The 20,680-nt window shown below is 46.8% G+C and overlaps 1 protein-coding gene across 1 annotated transcript; it reads right to left on the bottom strand.

Annotated features, from left to right (window-relative positions):
* Positions 1–223: 223 nt before the first annotated feature.
* Positions 224–20,275, bottom strand: MST1 (macrophage stimulating 1). Its single transcript, XM_051986516.1, has 18 exons — positions 19,950–20,275; positions 17,425–17,563; positions 14,667–14,779; positions 13,540–13,654; positions 12,969–13,105; positions 12,310–12,430; positions 11,889–12,007; positions 11,217–11,391; positions 8,225–8,355; positions 7,972–8,074; positions 7,523–7,653; positions 6,913–6,948; positions 6,625–6,736; positions 6,152–6,229; positions 5,704–5,850; positions 3,276–3,382; positions 1,205–1,344; positions 224–731 (listed from the first exon to the last, which is right to left on the bottom strand). Exons 1-18 carry the CDS (start codon positions 19,999–20,001, stop codon positions 570–572), a joined length of 2,118 nt encoding a protein of 705 aa, XP_051842476.1. The 5' UTR covers positions 20,002–20,275; the 3' UTR covers positions 224–569.
* Between the last annotated feature and the right edge of the window lie 405 nt (positions 20,276–20,680).

Here is a 20,680-nt window from a genome sequence, read left to right as displayed (position 1 = left end):
AGGCTGAAGCTTGTTCCACTTGGGCATGGGCTCCCACCCTTGAGCCCGCACCCCTGCCAGTAGTGAGGTGGCTCAGCTTTTCCCCCAGAGCAGGGAGAGGGGGCTGCAGGGGCTGACTGAGCCCCACAGGAAGGAGGGGTCAGCTTGAGGCCTCTGAAATATGCTTTCTGCTGTCCATTCCACTGCCACATCACCTAGCCTTGACAATGAGAGCATGCACAGGTTTTCAGTGAGCATTTTATTAAGTGCTTCCTCTGTGATGGGCATTGTCTTAAGCCAGCAGATACAAAGTGAGAGCACAACTGCCCCCCATCCCCACCCCTCTCGTGGAGCTTCCCTTAGGATGGGGCAGACAGCACAGATGACTTAGAACGTGAATGCCGAGTTGGTGGAAGAGACCCTTAGGGGGAGGCCTTACTTGGGGGAATCCCCAGGAAAGATCTCCTGAAGAAGGCGGGCCAGAGCTGCATCTCCCAGTCCTAGAGAAGGACCAGTGAGAGCCCCAAAATGGGTAGAGATAAAAAGGCCAGCATGGGCGCCCCTGGAGAAAGGAGCGTTCTTTGCCTCCCTCAGCTCAGCTTTATGACTTTGTTTATCCAGTCAGCATACTTAGAGACCCGCACAAAGATAGCTGGCCATCCGGGGCGGGCACAGACACGATTTGGGATTATGATTCCCTCCAAAACCCAGCAGTCATAGGTGTAGCAGGCCAGTGGGCCTCCATAGTCCCCCTGGAAGGAGAAGGAATGGCACAAGTGAACCCTTGAACCAACAAAGGGACAAGAAGACCGCAGCCTCTTCCCTGAGACACTGAAGTCATGCACAGTGCCATGCTTGGAGGTGCTTCAGAGCCCTGGTAACTAGGCTGGTCACAACCTCTCAGATCTTTACCTTCCTCCTCTGTAAAGCAAGGCAGTTGAACTAGGCAGCCTTTTAAGGTACTCCAAAGCTCCAGAGTCCTTGGGCCCCAATGTGGGGAGCCTGAGTGGGATGCAGGGGACCATGGAGGGGCTCAAGCTAACTCTCCTTCCCTCTTTTCATGCCTCAGAAAAGGACCTATGGGATAAGATCCTTCCCAGACATAAGCGTCATTGCTTGGCACTCAGCTGTCAATACACCCAGGGGTATGATATCTAGGGCAGTAGGGCAGCCCTCTCTACCTTGCCACCTCCCTGCTTCTCCCAGCCCCCCCATCTCGCCGTACCTCACAGGCCCCTACGGGGACCATTGGGCTCCTAGTGCATAACTCGTTCTTTTTCACCTTGCCCCGATGCTTGATGTTACATTCCTCGTTGGTGATGACGTGAAGCTTGGCAACATTCAAGACGGTTTCATTGCCAGTTCCTAGGGAAAAATAGGGTGGTCTCATACCTTCCGCCACCCAGCCAATGAAAGGCCGCACCCCGCCAGCCTCCCCGCCTCCGAGCAGAACAGAAGGAGAAGGAACCAGTTAGGCGTGCTAGGAAAGCATCTATGCCTTTGAAACCAGCAAAATCACCACTCGGCCTGAACTCCACAGAGATCAATGGAAGAGGGAAAGGAAGGACCCAGACACAAAAATATTCCCAGCAGCTCTCTATGGAGGCAAAGCAGTGGAAATTAAAGGCACGCCCATCAACTATGCAATGACTGAACAGATTATGGCATATGAATGTAATGGAATACCGTTATGTGTGATGGAAGGGACAGCTTCAGAGAAAATTGGGAAGATAATATGAAATGCTGCAGAGGGAAGTAAGAACCAGAACAATTTATCCATTAGCAGTATGGTAAAGATAGACAACTTTAGAAGAATTAAGAGCTGTGATCACCTATGTTCTAGACTCGCAGGGGTCCTCAAACTATGGCCGCAGGATGCAGCAGCTGAGGATGTTTATCCCCCTCACCCAGGGCTATGAAGTTTCTTTATTTAAAGGCCCACAAAACAAAGTTTTTGTTTTTACTATAGTCCAGCCCTCCAACAGTCTGAGGGACAGTGAACTGGCCCCTATTTAAAAAGTTTGAGGACCTCTGTTCTAGAGCATGGATGACTCATTCTGTTCTCTTCTTGACAGTGGTGACAGACTTCTGGGTGAGAAACATTTTGGGGATTTGGCCAATGTGGGAATTTTCTCTGCTTGACTAAGCATATTGATGACATTTTACCGATGAGACAGGAGAAGTAAAAGAAAGGAAATAGATTTTTGGTCAATGAAAAAAAAAATTTAAAGAAAAAAAGAAAATGACCTCCAGCTTGGGAACTCAAAAAAATCATAGACTTGGATTAACTGGATAACCTGAGATAACCTGTTTGCCTGTTCTTTTCCTTGTTAGGAGGGATCCAGAAGTAATCTTTCCACTGTACCATCCTGCTCCCCCATGTGGGAAGGTAAATGAACAAAGCATGGGTAGGACCTAAGTCCTACCAATGAGGGAGGGGAGAATTCCATCTCCAGAGATCCCTGTTAAGCAAGGTGTGAGGGAGAATGATACAAGGCACGTTTGGAGAAAGAAATAGGAGGGGCCAGATCCCGCAGGACCCTGAATGCTAAGTTAGGCCAAGGAGTTTGAAACGTCACTTTTATGTAGGAGGAGAGAGGGAAAGGGACGCAGATAAGATTTTTGAGTGGAGGATGTTTGTGCCCAAAGAAGTAATTTCAAAATTCTATCTGAGGTAGAGGAGGGGGCTGAAGCAGTGTCCTTCTCATAGTAGGCTTGTTGAATTGAATCGAAATAATTAAGGGATATTGTAATAATCCAGAAAAGGGGATGAATCTCTTTACTAAGGTGGTAGCAGTGAAAATGGAGGGAAGGGCAAGGATATGAGAGATGAAAAAGAAAACTCTTGACCTTGGTAAATGACCAACTCTGGTTGGAATAGGGCCAGCTGAAATCTTTTGAGATTGAGAGATGGGGGAAATGGGTATCACTAACAGAGTCGGGGAAGGCAGGAGGAGAGGCTGCTTTGGGGAAGAGATGAGTTTTTGGCTCGGGATTTGTTGAGTTTGAGGAGCCAGTGGGACATCTAAGTGGACCCGGAGGCAGATGGAGCTCGGAAGAGATTTGAAAGTCATCTACACACAGATGGTTATTGAATTCATTAAGGCAGATGAGTTTGACAACATATAGAAAGTAGAGAAAAGCAGGAGACAAAGTAATGATCCTTGGGCAATGCTGGCATTTAGACAGCAGCAGGAGGAAGGAGATCCAATCAAAGAGGGGTCTCTGAAGGGGAGTATTAATTAATGGAGGGAGATAAGGGTTAAGGTGCCCTCTGGGACCATCACGTTCTTTACCATTGGTCTCTCCCCATCCAGCAATCTCGCACTCGGTTTTACTTGGCACCACGTAGTTTTCAGGGGGCAGGCAAATTAGGGCCACACGGCTGTTAAGCACTGCGGGTCTGCAGAGAGAGCACACAAGAGGAAAAAACCCAGGGCCAACAAATAGTCCTGGTGCAGGAACATTCAGGGGCACCTCAGCTCCTGCACTGGGGGGGAGGGGGGAAGAGGGGAAACATCACACTGTGGCTAGGGGAGCAGAAAGCGAGGTGACCCTGGGGACAGTGTCAGGACTCGTGAGTGGGGAGGTCTGGGTCCCAATGCCTCCTCCAATGCTCGCTAGCTAGCTGGGGCAGCTTCAGGCAAGTCACTTCTCTGAGCAAAGGTTTCCTCATCCGTGAAAGGGAGGAGAAAATGAGGGAAAAAGTGGAGAATGAGAATAATGAGTCCTCGCCTCACAAGGCGGTTATGAGGCACAGACGACACTTTACAAATGCTTATTTTTAGGACAGAGACAGCCTGTCTCTCCAGAGGTCCAGTCCCACTTCTCGCACTGCCTAATGTCCCAGAGGTATCCCAGAATCAGTGTGCCCAAAATAGAACTCGTCTTCCTCCCCAGTCCTGTCTCTTGAATTTTCCCATTTCTGTCAGCGCCATCACTGTCATTCCAGTCACCAAGGTTCAGCCCCTTATCCTCACTCTCCACTCTCTAGCCGGCTGCCCAGTCTTGTAATTGCTCCTCCTGCATCTCTCCCCTTTGGCCCCTTCGGGCCCTCATCCTCTCTCACCTGGGCTTTTCAGGAGCCTTCTCTCCCTGCCTCGAGTCTCTGCTTCTAGCCATTCTCCTCAAGCCGCTGATCTGACCCCTCTGTCCTCCCATACAGATGGCTCCCCATTGTCTCCAGGCCCTCTATGACCTGTTCCCACCTACCTTTCCAGGCCTATTACATGCTCATCTCTCTACCATGCTCAGCCAAACCAGTGAGGGCACTATTCTTGCACATCCTCCATCTCCAATCTGCCAGTTTTTGCAATGGACATTCCCCATTCTTTCCTCAGCCTGAGTTTTAAAAACTTGCAAACCTCAGCGCAAGCACCATCTCCATGAAGTTTTTTCCAATTTCCCATCTTGTAGTGACCTCTCTTTCCCTCCTCCTAATTACCTTATATTCATTTGACATGTACTCTGGATATACTTATATTTAAACATATATATATATATATATATATGGATAGAATGAAAAGACTGTTTTAAACTTGTCTTGTCGCACAGTGCCCGGGCCAGTGTTTGTTGAAGCAGCACAACACAGTAGACATCAGACCAGAAAGACCTTTTCCTTAGCACATATTAACTGAACACAGACAAGCCCCCTAATCTTTGTGTTCCTGAAAGCTCTCTAAGATTATAAATTACACACAGGTTGGCAGATCTTCATTGGTACAGATGCATATCCAGTGAGTGGGAACTGTCCACAATGGAAACAGGTGAAATCACAGATCTGGACTCACCCAAATAATGATGGTGATGGCCAGCACCTTTGTAAACAGATTATTTTCCATATACAACTCCAGTTCCAGGTTCCTTTACTTTTCATTAACTTGGGGTGATCTGAGTATTGCTCTAAATTATTCTTATTTTTAAGGGAATAGAAAAATTGCATTTATTTTGAATTTTCTTGGTTGTCTCTTGGGAGGGGAATAGTAGTGAGCGAAATGATTTCAAAGAAATGTGGGCAGGACACACAACTCAGTGTTCTCAGATTCCCCTTTGGGGTTCCTCTGGGGTGATCAAATGGATCAATAAAATCAAGCTAGCTGACCATATTTCAAAAATTACTTGGGGATTGATGGGAGTATTATACCAGGGTCAGAAGAGTTTCAGACACTTGAACCCAGAGAAAATGAAGTTCATCTATACTGTGCCTGGGGTGCAAAAGCCAGATAAAATGCTGATTAGTTTAGGACTGGGCAAATCCCTGTGCCTCTTCCCCATTTTAATTTCTTAAGTTCCTTCATCCTGCTCAATGGACATAGTCTCATTAATTTTGTGAATACACTTAAGAAAACATTCTTGTAATCTCAAGTGTTTAGCAACAATAGGAAGGAAAAAGAAGTTGATGTGTAAAAAAGGGAAAAAATGGAGTAAAAAGATAAAACCAAAGGCTAATCTTCCATAACTTAGCTTTAGGGAGATGAAGTCTGAGATTTAAGGCCTGAGACCCCAACTTCTCTCCTCCCTGGAGAGAAGTGGGACATTTTACCCACAATCCCATGTAGTCATCTTCCTTAGCAAACTACTTAACCCCACTGAGGAAAAACAAAGCAGGTCCCCAGTTCCCATCATGACCAGAATCTGACCGAGGAGCCGGGCCCGGGGGGACCGGCCTGTGCTCACCCTCCCACTGTGGCTGGAAGGCCCACAATCCGCCACCCATCCAAGTACCTTTCTAGTTTGATCATGACGAGCTGGGAGCCCGGAGGACCACACACCATCTGCATCAGGGGAATCTTTTGTAGTCCAGGATCGCTGGGCTGAGGGTCCTTGAAAAGGGTGCCCAGCCAGGCCTCGTAGCCCACGAGGGAGCTGTGGCTGGAGCAGAGCAATCGGATCCTCCCTGAGTTCCTGCAGCCAGACTAGACTGTCCCTCTTCCCCCCCTTTTCCCAGGGAACTTCCAAGTCTGATGAGGGAGGTGAGGAAGAAATGGGTCATTGTGAAGGGGAGAAAGCAGCTGGGAGTTAGCTCAGAGAATAGGTCACGTAGGCCCAGGAAGGGGCAATTACTGTGCACCTGGCTCACAGAGACTCAGGCAGGTTGGACCAAGGGAGCAGAGGTGGCTGGCCCTCACGCAGGTACCCTGCGATTCACTGAGAAGTGGACAAGGTCTCTTACCAGGAGGAGAAGCACTGGAGAGCCGAGACCACCCACTGGTCCTTCACCAGGGACCCCCCGCAGAAGTGCTGGCCCTGCCTAGGATACAGTAAGGGAGGGTGCAGTAAGGGGGGTCAGGATGGGGGTGGCAGAGCTCCCCACCCCACACAGTGTTCGGGACCATTTCCCCGAGAGCCCCTCCTGCAAGGGTCAGAGGCGATGACGGGGGCCGAACCTGCCTTTGTGAAAAAGGCAGCATGCTATGATGAACCAGCGGTCCTGAAGGTACAGGCCCTGGCCCGTAATCAGTGGCAATTAATAGACATCCACAGCACCTCAAAAGCAGCAGGGCTGGTTTCAAGCCCCACTCTGACACGGGAAACCCCTGAGCATCCCAGGCAGCTCTCACCCTGCAAGCTACAGGGAAGGTGCCGAAGGACAGACCAGAGCTGGGCCATGACAGACAGACTCCAGCCTGCGGGGGAGGGACCCACCGGTTCCTCAGGCTGACTGTCCAGGGCGAATTGCCAGGCAGTCCCCCCACGATCCGTAACTTGTTCGATTTACGTTCCTCCCTCTTGCCACACTCCTCAAAGATCACTGGGTCTGGAGGCAGGGGGAGAGAGAAAAAGGAGCTGGGGATGGGGAGAAGGGGAGTCCTGTGTGCCCTCAGAGTACCGGAGGCAAAGAGGGATTAAGGGTTAGGGAAGAGGCAAGTATGGGGAGCACATTGGGGCTGCAAAAAGCAGGGGGAGTTGGCAGGTGGGCAGGCCCTAGGTTACCTGAGGTCGCCAGGATGGATGTGTTTGGGTCACTACCTGAAAGAATAAAGGTGAGACAAGAAGTGAATCCCAAAAGCAATGTCTAGGTCGAATTCTTCTCTAAAGATAGTGAAAAACCCAAGCTGAGGGGGAGTCCAGGCAGTGACGCTTTCCCCCATCCCATCCCACTCCACCCCATCCCACCACAGCCACAGTGATCTCTTCCTGTGGAAGTAATCTCTTCTGAAGTGATCTCCCAGTGGTCTATTCCTCCTTGGGAGAGAATCTAGCCCTTGAAAGGCAGTTTGGATAGTGGACAGGGCTAGATTAATCAGAGAATTTGGTTTGAATCCGAATTCAATTTTCTCACCTAAAAACCAAAAACATTATCCTTGAGGATCTCTTCCAGATCTAAACCCTGTTTTTTATCTCATCTCCAGATGGGAGTCTTCTTTTTCCCTGCTAGATTATAAATTTTGTGAGGGCAGGAACCAGGTTTTAAACATGTTTCTTGGGCACAAAGCTCAGTAAAATGCTTGATGGTTGATTCATGTGTAAAAATCTTGGTCCTTGCAAACCAACAAACAGCGGGATGGTCTGTTTGAGGACAGGATGGGGTATGGGGACTCACTGCAGGGCTTGAGGGCACAGTAGTCAAATGGGGTTCCAGGGTCCATAGTGTAGCACCAAGGACCATATCTGTCTCCATCTGGGTTCCTACAGAAATTCTCTTCTAGCTGTGGATCAGTGATCGGCGTGAACCTTTAGAGGAGAGTGGTGGAGAGGGTTGAAGAGCTGGAAGTTCCGAATCAGCCTTTCAACCCCTTGGAGCCTCCCCCATCCCACCTTTGCCTCCAGAGCTCTCTTCATCTGAGAGACTTTCATCACCATCTTTGATCCTTCAGTCTTTAAGAGTCATGGGCAGGGTTTGGGAAAGAATAGACAGAGGGTCCCAAGGTAAGGACTGAAGTTAAGCAGGGTAGACTTGAAGAGCTAGGGACTGAAGTTTGGAGGAAACCAGAAATGATTTCCTTCCTTCCCTCTCCCCTAAAAACCCCTTCCTACCCCCTCAAGACTCACTGAGGCTTGTGAGGAGTCTTCTGGGACCAATGCTGGCAGATAATTCCCTTCCGGGTCTTACTGACAGAACCCCGGTACTGCTCCCCATTTTCATAATAACAGTCTGCGGAACCAAGGCAAAGCAGAGAAGGTCACTGCCCTCCAAGTGACCATGGTGAGAGAGGTTTAAGGGGAAGGACAGGAACAAAGGGTACTTTGGGTCTTCAGGCCAAACCCAAGCCCTGCTTCCCAGTCTCCCACTCCCCACCCTCACCTTCTACCTTGATGTCATCAGTACAGCGCTTGATATGGAAACAGTAGGCCACACGCATGCTAGACCGAGAAGTAAAGCACCAAGGGGCCTCTGAACCATCTGGGTTCCGACAGAAATTTTCCCGTAAGTCCCTGGGGATGGAATAAATAGTAATTCTTAACCCAGGGCAAGAGACTTAAAAGGCATCTTCAGATCAACTATTTAAATATATATATATATATATATATATATATATATATATATATATATATATATATATATATTTTCCCCCAGTTACATGTAAAACAACAATTTTTCATGATACATGTATGTTCACTTTATATATTTTCATATGAAATATTTGGGGAGAGAAAATCAGAACAAAAGGGGAAAACTATGACCAAAAAAACACAAGATAAAAAAGTGAACATAGCATGTGTTGATTTACATTCAGCTTCCATAGTTCTCTCTAGATGGGGATGGTCTTTTCCATCCAAAGTTTATTGGGATTGCCTTGGACCACTGAACTTCTGAGGAGAACCACATTTATTATAGTTGATCATCACCCAATCTTGCTGTTGCTGTGAGCAATATTTTCCTGCTTTGCATTTTTGCTCAACATCAGTTGTAAATCTTTCCAAATCTGCCTATGCATGATTTTTATAGAACAATAATATCCCATTACTTTCATATACCATAATTAATCCAGCCATTCCTCAATTGATAAACATCTCATTTTCCAATTATTTGCCATCACAAAAAGAAGTGCTACATTTTTGCATAAGTGGGTCCTTTCCCTTTTTTCGTGACCTCTTTAGGATATATACCCAGTAGAGCCTCAAAGGGCTTGCACAGTTTAATAGTCCTTTGAGTACATTTCCAAATTGCTTTCCAGAATGGCTGGATTATTTCACAGCTCCACCAATGATGCTCCAGTTTTCCCACATTCCAATATTTGTCATTATCTTTTCCTTTTATCTTAGCTAATTTGATTAGATGTGAAATGACATTTCAGAATTATTCTCTGCATTTCTCTAATCAATAGTGATTTAGAGCATTTTTTCATGTAACTATAGATGAATTTAATTTCCTCATCTGAAAATTGTCTGTTCATATCCTTTGTCAGATCACTTTTTAAAGACAGTTCTTGTGGAGGGGATAGAGGAGAACTCAGAGCTCAGAACACTAGATCCCTTATACAGATCGCTGTGTCCCTTATACAGAAGGGAGAGAAGAAAGAGATCTGAGATACTAAAAGGCATTACTAAGAAGGCACTGTTGGGGAAGGGGGCAGGGTAGAGTTGGGTCAGGGAAGGAAACAGGCCATTTGGTCACTTCCTGATTATTCTTGCTCTCTGCACATCAAATTAATTTGTTTCTATTTGCTGAAGAAGGGATGCTCCCAGCATCCCTTAAATTTTAGAGCCCACTGGGGTGAGACAGAGTGAGGGGGAGCCCAAAGTTCATCCCAGGATCTTATCCAGAAAGAAATTTTTGCTTCTTCATCTCTCCAATCCCAGGTACTTAACAAATGCTTGGCCAAAGTCAATAAAGGGGAGAATATAGTTTGAGAATACAAAAGGATGGAAGGGATTTTGAACATGTGAAGGATAATGTATGTTTTTAAGCAGTAGGGCAAGAACCAACAGAAAAAGAGAAGCCCAAGAGGAGATAGGCAAGAGGGACATCTGTAGAAGCAAAGAAGAGGGTTACTTTTTCCTTTGAGAATGACAGAGGGAAAAAGCCATTGAGCACATAGAGAAATTAGAGAGAGAGTGAGGAATGGAAGAGAGGTACTAAGGGTACTTCCATAAAACATGGAGGAGCAGCAAAAGTGCTGGGTTCAGAGCCAGACATGTAGCCATTTACTGCCCAGGAGATTTGGGCAAGGTCTTTGCTCCCTGTCTCTGGATCTTCAATTTATAGACTTGCTCTTCCTATGGTCCTTGCCAGCTCTAAGTCCTATGTTGCCATGCCAGGGAGCCTCATCCTTCTCAGTAAATTAGGAAGGAAGTTCATCTATGGAGGGAAGTTCATCTATAGAGCGATGTCACCTTGGAATAGATTTGGGGGCTTGAAGAAAGTTTTGGGAAAACTACTGCATGGAATGTAGTAAGTGGGGAGTAATGGATAAAGGGATTAATGATGCAACATAATGAAGGAGAGCTCAGTGTCTGGACTGCTCACTTCTTGTTTGGAGAACGCAGACATGAGTCACACACACACACAAGAGTCTCTCTGTCTTATCCTTCTTTGTCTTTCTCTGTGTCTTTGTCTCTTTCTGTCTCTCTCTGTGTGTTCTGTTTCTGTCCTCTTTTTTTTCTTTCCGTGTCTTTGCCTCTATTTCTGACTCTCTCTGTTCTGTTTTTCTCTCTTTTTTCCTCTCTCCATGTCTTTGTCTCTTTCTCTTTGTTCTGTTTTTTCCTCTTTTTCTTGTCTTTGTCTCTTTCTCTCTCTGTTCTGTTTTTCTCTTTTTTCTGTCTGTGTCTGTCTCTTTCTCTCTCTCTGTTCTGTTTTTCTCCTCTTTTTCTCTCTCCATGTCTGTCTCTTTCTCTGTTGTTTTTCTCCTCTTTTTTCCTCTCTCCATGTCTTTATCTCTTTGTCTCTCTCTGTTCTGTTTTTCTCCTCTTTTTTCCTCTCTCCATGTCTTTATCTCTTTGTCTCTCTCTGTTCTGTTTTTCTCCTCTTTTTTCCTCTCTCCATGTCTTTGTCTCTTTCTCTCTCTCTGTACTGTTTTTCTCCTCTTTCTCTCTCTCCATGTCTTTGTCTCTTTCTCTCTCTCTGTTCTGTTTTTCTCCTCTTTTTCTCTCTCTCCATGTCTTTTTGTCTCTTTCTCTTTCTGTGTGTATGTTCTGTTTTTCTCCTCTTTTTCTCTCTCTCCATATCTTTGTCTCTTTCTCTCTCTGTGTGTTCTATTTCTCTCCTCTTTGCCAGCCTCTGCCTCTCTCTCCATCACTATCTCTCTGGGTCTGACTCTCTTCCTGCTTCTCTCTCCTTCTTTTTCAGGACTCACTTGCATTCATAGTTCTCAGGCAAGAAGTGATGTTGGTGAGGGCTCTGGGCATCCCAGCGCTGGCAGGGAATCCCTGTGGCTGTGGTGTTGGCTGTTCCTCGATAGTTTTCCCCCTTCCCCTTGAAGCAGTTGTAGGTGGTGTGCTTGAGTGATGGCGGCTGCTGCCGTGTGGATGCTGAATAGACACAAGGATTTAGAGTGAGACCTAGACCCCATCCCCAGGACCTAGACCCCAGTCATCCCAAGAAAGTCTTAGGCATCTCCTCTGAATATCCTCCTGACGGTTCCCTTAGCCTAGGGCCAGGCCTCCTGGGGACAGCCCTCCCTTAGTGACGACCTGCCTTCCCCTTACCCCATTCTGCCTGATGGGAAGCCTTGCAGTGTCTTTGAAAGGAGTGTGGAACTTAGATCAGAAAACCTCCATTCCTGTGTCCTGCCACTACTATCTGGGTGGTCTTGAGCAAGTTCTTTCCTCTCTCGGGGTCCCTGCTTCTCCCACACGAACTTGAATCCACCTTGCATTTCTAAATTCTGTGCCTGGACTTCTAAAGTTCCAAGCCCCCTTCTCCATTTTAGCTCCTCGGCTCTAAGGCAGGCAGGCAGGAGATGCAGGGAGGTATAACCCGGCCTTCCCCCCGGCTGGATTCCCCCTTCTACGCCCCGCTTGCTCACGGCATCTGGGGATGCTGCAGAATTCTCGCTCCCGCAGTGGGTCTGTGGTGTAACACCAGGGGCGCTCTGAGTGGTCCGGGTTTCGACAGTAGTTGTCGTCCAGGTTTTTATCTGGATATCTGGGGCAGGAGAAGTGTCACTTTAGGACCACCACCCTCTCCTCCAGGGAAGTAGAGCAAAGAGTGAATGGGCCCCTTGAATCTTGCTATTCTCCCCATCTTCCTGTAGAGATGGGAGGAAGGAGAGAGAGAAAGGGGGAGCCTGCTAGTGGTGTCAATGACCCTAAGCTTCCCCAGGATCTCAAGCGGCCCCCTTCCATCCATCCATACCCACCTGCGAATCCTGGGCATTGGCCCCCCTGCTCCCTGCCCCTGAATTGCCCAAGAAGAGCCTCCTATCCCCTTCCAGTCCAGAGTCGTACTTGCTGGGCTTGTAGGGATGCTTGTGAGGGTACTGGAGGTCCCAGCGCTGACACTCTTTGCCGGACTCTGTGTAATCTACAGAACCTCGATAATCCTCCCCATTACAGGTGAAGCAGGTAGCTGTGGGGACAGGGTCACAGCACTAGAATGACTCCTCTGTTTCTATAGGGTTTTCATGCCATCCATTCTGAGGGGCAGATAGTGCCAGGACTGGACCATCAGGACTTGTGTATATGGTAGCAACCCCCCTCCCCCTAGTCAGCAATTTTAAATCTCAAAGATCTGTTGGAGGGCACTGGGTTAAATGACCACACCAAGGTCCTGAAGCTACTAAATGGCAGGGACAGGATTTGAACTCAGATCTTTGACCTCCAAGTCGAGTGGTCTTTGCCATGTACCAGAGTTTGTCCCTGAGGGATTAAGAGTCTTGAGTGATATCTATTTTCTCAAGGTGTGCCCTAGAGTTTTCCAGGACAGTGGGAGAGGTTGTATCCAGAATCATTGCTTTTACTTTAATGATGGCCATTCCAGGCCATTGTGGATGCTGTGAGAGGATCTGTTACATCTTAGGGGGGTGGAAAGGGAGGAAGGCGCCCCTCCTCCCAGATGCTCTGGCCTGGCATGGGGAGCAGGAGGAAGAAAAGTACCTGGGACTCACCCTCCTGACAATTCTTGATACCACACGTCTGAAAGCGGACGTTGGGGTTGGTGGTGTAGCACCAGGGGCCCTGCTGGTCGTTGTCAGGGTTACGGCAGTAGTTATTTTCCAGCCCATTTTGGAGAGTTGGAATGTACCTGAGGAGGGAAGGGGGGGAATACGATCGTGACCCTCAAGTGTCTGAAGATCTATTATAGGGGAGAAAGATTAAACATGTTCTGCTTAGCAGGATTTTTATGTAATCCCAGTGGAAATCCTGTGTTGGTCATCATGGACACAGTTCAGGCATGGGGGCATCACACCAGGGAGCAAGAAGGATTCTTTTCCTGAGAACTTGCCAGATTTCCTAACTTCTCTGAAGTCCACTTTGCTCCCCTTCCCCAGTCCTGGCTTTATTCTTTCTGTCTGATCAGGGAATATTTATAGATGCCTTTTCTTAAGGAATGGGACCTGCACAGCTTTATCCTTGAATTCTGGGTCTGGCCTTTAGGGGAGTGGGGAAATAACAGCCTCTTGCCCTGAGTCTCTCCTTCTCCCTTTTCCCCAGCCCAATGCCCAGAATAGCTCAAACTTGTGGTCTGTCGGGAACTTGTGGTTCCAGTGTTGGCAGGAGAGGCCCTCAGCAGTGATCCCAACAGTGCCCCGGTAACTGATCCCGTTGTTCACGATGCAATCCCGCACGTAATCTGTGGAAGATACCCCATCAGCCCAAGACCAAATAGTCTCAGAGGTCTGGCCCCAATAGGCTAGATGAGGTCCCAGGCAATCAGGCTCCAAACTCCCTATTCAGCCTGGCCATACTGTTCCCCTTTATCCACTCAAGTCAAAATGGATCACTCCTATGCTGCCCTGTTATTACCTTACTCTGTTGCACCCCACATCCAGGTGGTCCTCACACTGCCCTCCTTGTCTGGAATGGACTTCCTTTCCTAATTCCCCCTGCTCTTTTCTGCTGAAGTCCCATCCTTCCTTCAGGACCTATGTGAATGGCTAGCTCCTCCAGGAAGCCTCCCTTAACACTTCTCCCTTTCCCTCCTGAAAGTGTTCTCTCTTCTCCTTAGCCTTTATGTCAATCTCCTTTGTACTAGGGTTATTGTTGTATACAGGATCATGGCTGCAGATCAGGCAGGGGCCTCGAAGGCCATTTAGTCCAACTCTCTCATTTTACAGATGAAGAAATGAGAGAATAAGTAAAATGGGATTTGAACCCAGGCTTTCTTTTCACTGTAACACATTACCTCATAAGTCAGGTTTTCCTCTGTCCTCCACCTCCATTAGGCTATCAACTCTTAGAGTGTAAAGACAATGCCATTTAAAAACATTTTTGTTCCCCAGCACCAAGGACAGCTCCTCAAAAGTAGCTGAGACCTTAAAATGCTTTATAAGATTAATTAAAGGCTCTGTGATTCAGGATGAGGTGCAAAGTATGTAACCAGCTCTTTGGGGAAAGAAGTCTGGGGTGAAGCATCCAAGGACACCCAGAGATGGGTAATAAATCACTGCCCACCAACAATTCCTGATTTTCTTCTGTCTAGGTGAACCCTATTTACAGCAACTATCCCCAAGACCACTGTCCTCTAGTGAGTTTTTGTTATTTCATCCTGACTTCTAGGAAGTTAGCTGTTTTGAGAAGTATATCTCCCCTACTACCAAGCTGCTAATGCTTTCTTCCAGCCCTTGTCCCCAAGCTGGACTCACCTTTCTTCTGGTAGAGGTCATACTGTACATTCTTGTAGAGCTGGGCCTGGGCAGAGTTTTGGGTCCAGGACAACAGCTGGCATCCCTGGTGCCTTGGGATGTAGTGGAAAGCCCTGGGGGTATGATCCCAAATCATCAGATTGAGGGCCTTGGAAACTTTCCTTCCCTCTTCTAATATATAAATCTAGGACTTTGGGGACAGATTCCTAGAACTTCTACTTCCAGTCCAGCCCATGGACTTGGGGCAAAAGACCCTCCAAGGGAGAGAAAAAGAAACAGCCCTGTACTAAGTCCCTGGAACCTAAACTTACATCCTGGAGGAAAAGGGTAGCTCTTTAAGCTTTACTCATATTTCTTTGAACTAGTATCTGAATCTAGGGTCTTTCTTCTTTCATTTGCCCCATGTTGGAAGTTATTTCCTCTGGTTTTTATAGTTTTAACGCTAAATCCAGAGATATAGGACTATGGTGAGGGATATGATTAGTATGGAATGGGTTATGCATATGGACTGAGTGGGAGGAAAGGGGTAGAAGCTCTGAAAAAAGGAATTTTAAAATGTGAGGCTGATCTTTTTGTAGTATCAAGGAAAACTGAATGGAAGTTCATCAGATGGGGATGTCCATCTATAAGAAATGATCAGCAGTCAAAGAAAACTGCCCTGACATCCTAGAATCAATCAGCAGGATGATTTCAGAAAGACTTAGAGAGACTTACATGAACTAAAACTAAGTGAAATGAGTAGAATCAAGAGAACATTGTACACAGCAACAAGCAGATTATGTGATGATCAACAGTGATACACTTAGCTCTTTTCAACAATAAGGTAATTCAAGGCAATTCCAATAGACTTGGGATAGAGAGAGCCATCTAGATACAGTAAGAAAACTATGGGGACTAAATGTGGATCATAACAGAGTATTTTCACCTTTTGTTGTTTGCTTGTTTGTTTTTTTCTTTCTCATTTTTTTCTTTTTTGATCTGATTTTTCTTGAGCGGCATGATAAATGTGGAAATATGTTTAAAAGAATTGCACATATTTAACCTATATTGGAGCACTTGCTATCTATGGAAGAAAAGAAGTAGGAAGGGAGATAGAAAAATTTTGGCCACAAGATTTTACAAGGGTGAATACTGAAAACTATTTTTGCATGAAAAATAAAAAGCTATTATAAAATGGGAGGCCAAACTCCTTTAGGGTACTCAGTGGCTAACCACCTAGAACTTTTAGCTTTTATGGGATGAAAGCTAGTATCAAAATGGGATTTCTCTTGTGAATTTTGGAAGTTCATTGATTGTTGTATCAAATGACATTTGAGTGATAAAATGTAATTAGTAAACTTGGAGTAGGCAGCTATGTGGTCCAGTGGATAGAGTACTATCCTGTGACTCAAGAAGAAATGAATTTTAATCCAGATACAGACATTTAGTAAATCTGTCATGTAGCCTCATTTAACCTCTAGGTAGTTTAGTGGACCAGTGGGTAGGGTGCTAGGCTAGAAGTAGAACAACTTGAGTTCAAATCCAGCCTCAAACACTTACTGGCTGTGTGATTCTGGGCAAGTCACTAATCTCTTCCAACTAAGTTTACTTATATGTAAAATGGGGATAATAAAAATGCACTACCTATATCAGAGTTGCTAAAAGTAAAGTGTTGGATATGATGTGGGAAAGATTCCTTTCTAGATTCCTACCCTCTGCTAGTTAATAATGTAAATTGCCCTTTAACTCACAAATCCTGGTCCCTTTGATTCCAATAGAAGATCCCGACCTGTCCCAGCCCAACCCGGATCTGAGCCAACTTTGGGGCTACATCCAAAAGCCCCTCGAGCTAAGTCTCCTATTATAAAAAGGCCACGCTGGGAACCCCTCTTTGCAGAGATTCCAAACATGCTAGCCATGTGAGACCCTCTGTCCATTGGACCCTCTGTCCAGTGCCCTCCTTATCTCTATCTCACCTATCTCCTTACTTCCAAACCTGCCTACTCCAGATATACTTTAAAATGGCACAAAAATGGGAGTAATCATTGCTATTATTAACACCCCATCTGGGATGGGGTCATTTTCTTCCATAGTCATTTGGGATGACTTTACTCTGGTGTAGGGTTCTGAATATATATATTCTCCCCATCCTTATCATTAACTCCTAGAAAGTCCCACTCAAGTGGTATAAAATAAATGGACATAAGCTAGAAGGGAAGGATGACACAGAAGCCAGACTTGGATGTCTAGCAGAGACAAGAGAAAAAGAAAAACAATTCAAAAGCAAATTTAGTTGCTTTCTGAGTCCAGTGAACTCCATAGGTGAACTCCATAGGCTCAGCGACCTATAGGGAAAGGTAGCTTGAAGCAATATATAGACCATTTCAATCAGACACACTCAGCTGTATGACCCTGAGCTTCAGTTTCCTTATCTGTAAAGTGAATGGAGTCAGTAGTCTCTAAGGACCCTGATGGTTTTAAATCTATGATCTATGATCCTTGAGTGTGAATACCTGGTTTGAGGCACAGTGACCTAAGGAGTTAAGAAATTAATAAAGGAGGCCTGAGGCCAAAGGCTAAAGGTCCCTGGACCAGCTCAGGAGAGAAGGAGGCACCTAGACATGCTCAGCAAGACCTTCAGTCCAGATCCATCTCAGAGCTAGAGTGGGGAGAGCAGGGCATCTGGGAACAAGGAGCAGATCTTCCTGGGAAGGGCACGGGGGTCTGAGGAAGGAGTCAGGGGTCCTTCTGGTCTCTCCCCCTTCCCATCCCTTCTCACCGACAGGTTAGGAGCTGGTTACAGAGCTGTGCACAGTCTTCCACATCCATCGGCTTCTCCTGACCGTCCGGCTGGTGGGATGGGTGACGCAGCTCCGTGGCAGTCAAGGACTGGAAGTCATTGAGTGAGGACCTTATTCCTGGGGGCCACAGAGAGGGACACTAAACCAAGGGTGGACAGGGTTCCTGTTCCCTTTGTGGGGCATGTGTTCACAGGAATGCCTGCAGAGGAGTGTATTTGTATGTGTGACTGAGTCTGCGTGAAAAGCCATGCAGGACAAGGTGACTAAAACATTGCCTCAGGATTGGGGAACTGCGGCAGAATAGGAAAGTTTCCCCAAAGAGGGGAGGCTAAAGGGCTGGCTGACTTGGAACTCCTCTAAAGGATTGGGGGTCAGGCAGAGAATGACTATGGATGGGCCATGTGGGACCAGCAGCAGGACAGTGAGAGGGAGGAGGGGAGGAAGTCTGTTGTCTCCTGGGGCTCCTAGGACACCGTGTACCTGTCAGAACTCAGACTTTTTTCCTCTCCCTCTCCTCAAGCCTAGAAAACAAGCAAAGGTGTCCTCAGGGCTGACTTGCATGAGATTATAAGCTGCTTGAAATGAGGGGTGTCTTTTGACTTTCTTTGACCTCCCAGGGTTTAACACAGTGCCTGGTTATCTAGTAGAAGCTTACTAAATGTTACTTAACTGACTGATGTATCAGGTATTCAGAACACCCTTGACAGATTGTCAGGATGCCTAGGAAAGGCGAGCAGCTTCTGGGATCAGCAGCATGTTGGAAAGGGCTCGACTTCCCTTCCTCTCCTCCCTATCCTGACTGGACTTCCTTCAATCAGAGGACCAGAGCAGGGGAAATGAAACAGTGCCTTCCTTCTTGCTAAAGGATCTATTTCTCTGATTCTGGGAAACTTCTATGCTTGCCCTCCCCGGGCTTATCAAACAGTCCCAGCCCTGGAACCAAAGGGACAGGAGAGCAAGGCTGAAAGTATGGCAGGCTCCCCTGTGAAGATAGAGTGGGAGGCCCTGTGGGGCTGCTCAGGGGGAAGAAAAGCTTCCAGAAGCCATGAGATGATCAGAGAGGTTCTGTTTCTAGTTTAGCAGAAAACTAGTTATTGAGCCCTCAGTGGAGGGCATGGCTTTTCTGGAAATACCTCCCCAAGTCCAAGAGTTTTCTTTCCCTCAAAGACTTGCCCCCCCTAAAATACTTAAACTCTGCTTTGGAGCAGAATGGGAGTTAAGGTGGTGATAGGACATTAGCCTGGGGCCAGCATTTGCCTGGGAAGACCAAAGGTACACTTCCTACCTTTTCCTTATCCTGAGCCATTAGAACAGAGCCTTCTGATCTGCAAAATCAGGGCTCCCCAGACCCCTCAGCTGCCATGAGAAACCAAAATAAATTTTTTTAATGGTTGGAAAATGGGCAGCTTCTCCACCCCTTTCTGACACTAATTCTAGTTTCCAGTTCTATGAAGTGGGAGGGTTGACCAGGATGGTTTCTAAGGTCCCTTGCATCTTTAGATCATCTATAAATCTCTGAGTGTTGGGCTGTTGGCTCAGAATCAATTTCAGAATTTCGGTTAAGAGTAATGAATACTCCACTTCTTTTTTTTTTTTTTTTTTCCCAGTCTCAGTTTCCTCTGATGCAAAACTAAGTTCACAGGATCATAGATTTTTGAACTGGAAGGAAACAGATGTCACCTAGACAAAGCTGCTGGTGTTAGAGACCTTTTACAAACAGAGAAAGTTAGACTCTGTTAGGTTCCCTTTCAGTGCTAATGGGACACATAAGAGTTTTTGTGGAAGTTGGTATGTGCATGTGTGTGTGTGTGTGGGGGGGAGTTTAATAGGAGGAGTTAACAAAAACATCCAACTGTTTGCTATAACATTTACTACTGCCCTGGGCTCCCAGGATAACCAGGATAAAGAAACCCCTGACCCTAACTCCTGTTTATGGGGAATTAAATAGGAAGCCACTAACTGTGAAGTTTGTTCACAAAGGAAATGTGAAGTAGAGTGGGTCGGTTAGTCACCAGCTGAGGCTGGGGGTTCCTCTCCAGCCCCTCCACTGAAGGGTACTTTTTGTGCTCAGAGCCTTAGCAAGTTTGCAGTGCTTGTAAAAGGTCCCAAAATTTCCTAGTTAAGCTGTGTCTGGGACTAAGTGTGAGTGACTCTCTCTCTCTCTCTCTCTCTCTCTCTCTCTCTCTCTCTCTCTCTCTCTCTCTCTCTCTCTCTGTGTGTGTGTGTGTGTGTGTGTGTGTATTAGCTAAAGTGGATTTATAAGAGTCGCTGCTTCTTGGGGCCATAGGTGATGGTATCGGGCTGGTCCCATGGGGATGGATAAGAGGCGAGACAGTTCCATGGCTGAATCAGAGAGGAGAGGCAGCACACCGTATATACATGCATGCAAGGGCAGAAAAGGGAAAGGGATGGCTGACAGCCTCATTCAGAAATAGTATCTGAATCGTGGACCTCCCTTCCTCCCTTTGTCCCAGACCTGAGGAATTAAGGGAAAGGGACTCACCTGGAGCACTGGCGCATAGGATTGAAGGCAGGAAGACCATGAAGGGCCACATCCTCTCTGTTGTAGGATTTTCAGACTAGGTTGATCCTGGGCACCTTTCTCCCTCTCTCCTACCCCTCTTTAATCCAGGAGAGGTTCACCCAAGTCCACACAATCTCTCCTTAGTCCACACTGTTCAATCTCAAAACACATTTGCCTCTGGTCACGAGCCTGGACCAAGGGCAGGGGAGGGACTCGAGGGGAGCCTTAGGGAAAAAGATCCAGTAGGGCTGGGCTAATGGGAAGGGATCCAGGGATCTCTTCCCATTCCATCCACCTATAGGAGCTGCTCCTGATAACTTGGCTTCTGTCTTCACTTTATAAACAATTCTCCCAAAATGCTTACCCCACCCCTCCCTCCGGGAAGCAAAATTGTGAAATCTATCTTTGTGAGAATCTCTCATCTGGGCAATACCCAGGCACAAGATTTAAGAAAGGTCCAAGACCTAGGAACTGCCCCGCAAAGCTCCTCCCTTTCTCTGTTTCTCTGCCAAATGGATTGTGAACTCAAAAAATGTCAGCCCTATAAAGTTCTTGAAATTATTGTTTGTGGGACAGAAATGTAGGGGAAAGGTCCACATCTGGAAGGGGAGGAGAGGTTTCAAGGTTGTTAAGCTTCCCTGAGGCTTGTCAAAATTTCCAAGTAATCTGTAAGGCCCCCAGAAAAGGAATCTCGGGAGTGATGGAAGTTG

The sequence above is a fragment of the Antechinus flavipes genome, chromosome 1, assembly GCF_016432865.1.
Source record: "Antechinus flavipes isolate AdamAnt ecotype Samford, QLD, Australia chromosome 1, AdamAnt_v2, whole genome shotgun sequence".
NCBI classification, from domain to species: Eukaryota; Metazoa; Chordata; class Mammalia; order Dasyuromorphia; family Dasyuridae; genus Antechinus; species Antechinus flavipes.
The sequence above is the reverse complement of the archived record's forward strand: the minus strand, read 5'-3'. Positions and strand labels throughout refer to the sequence as shown.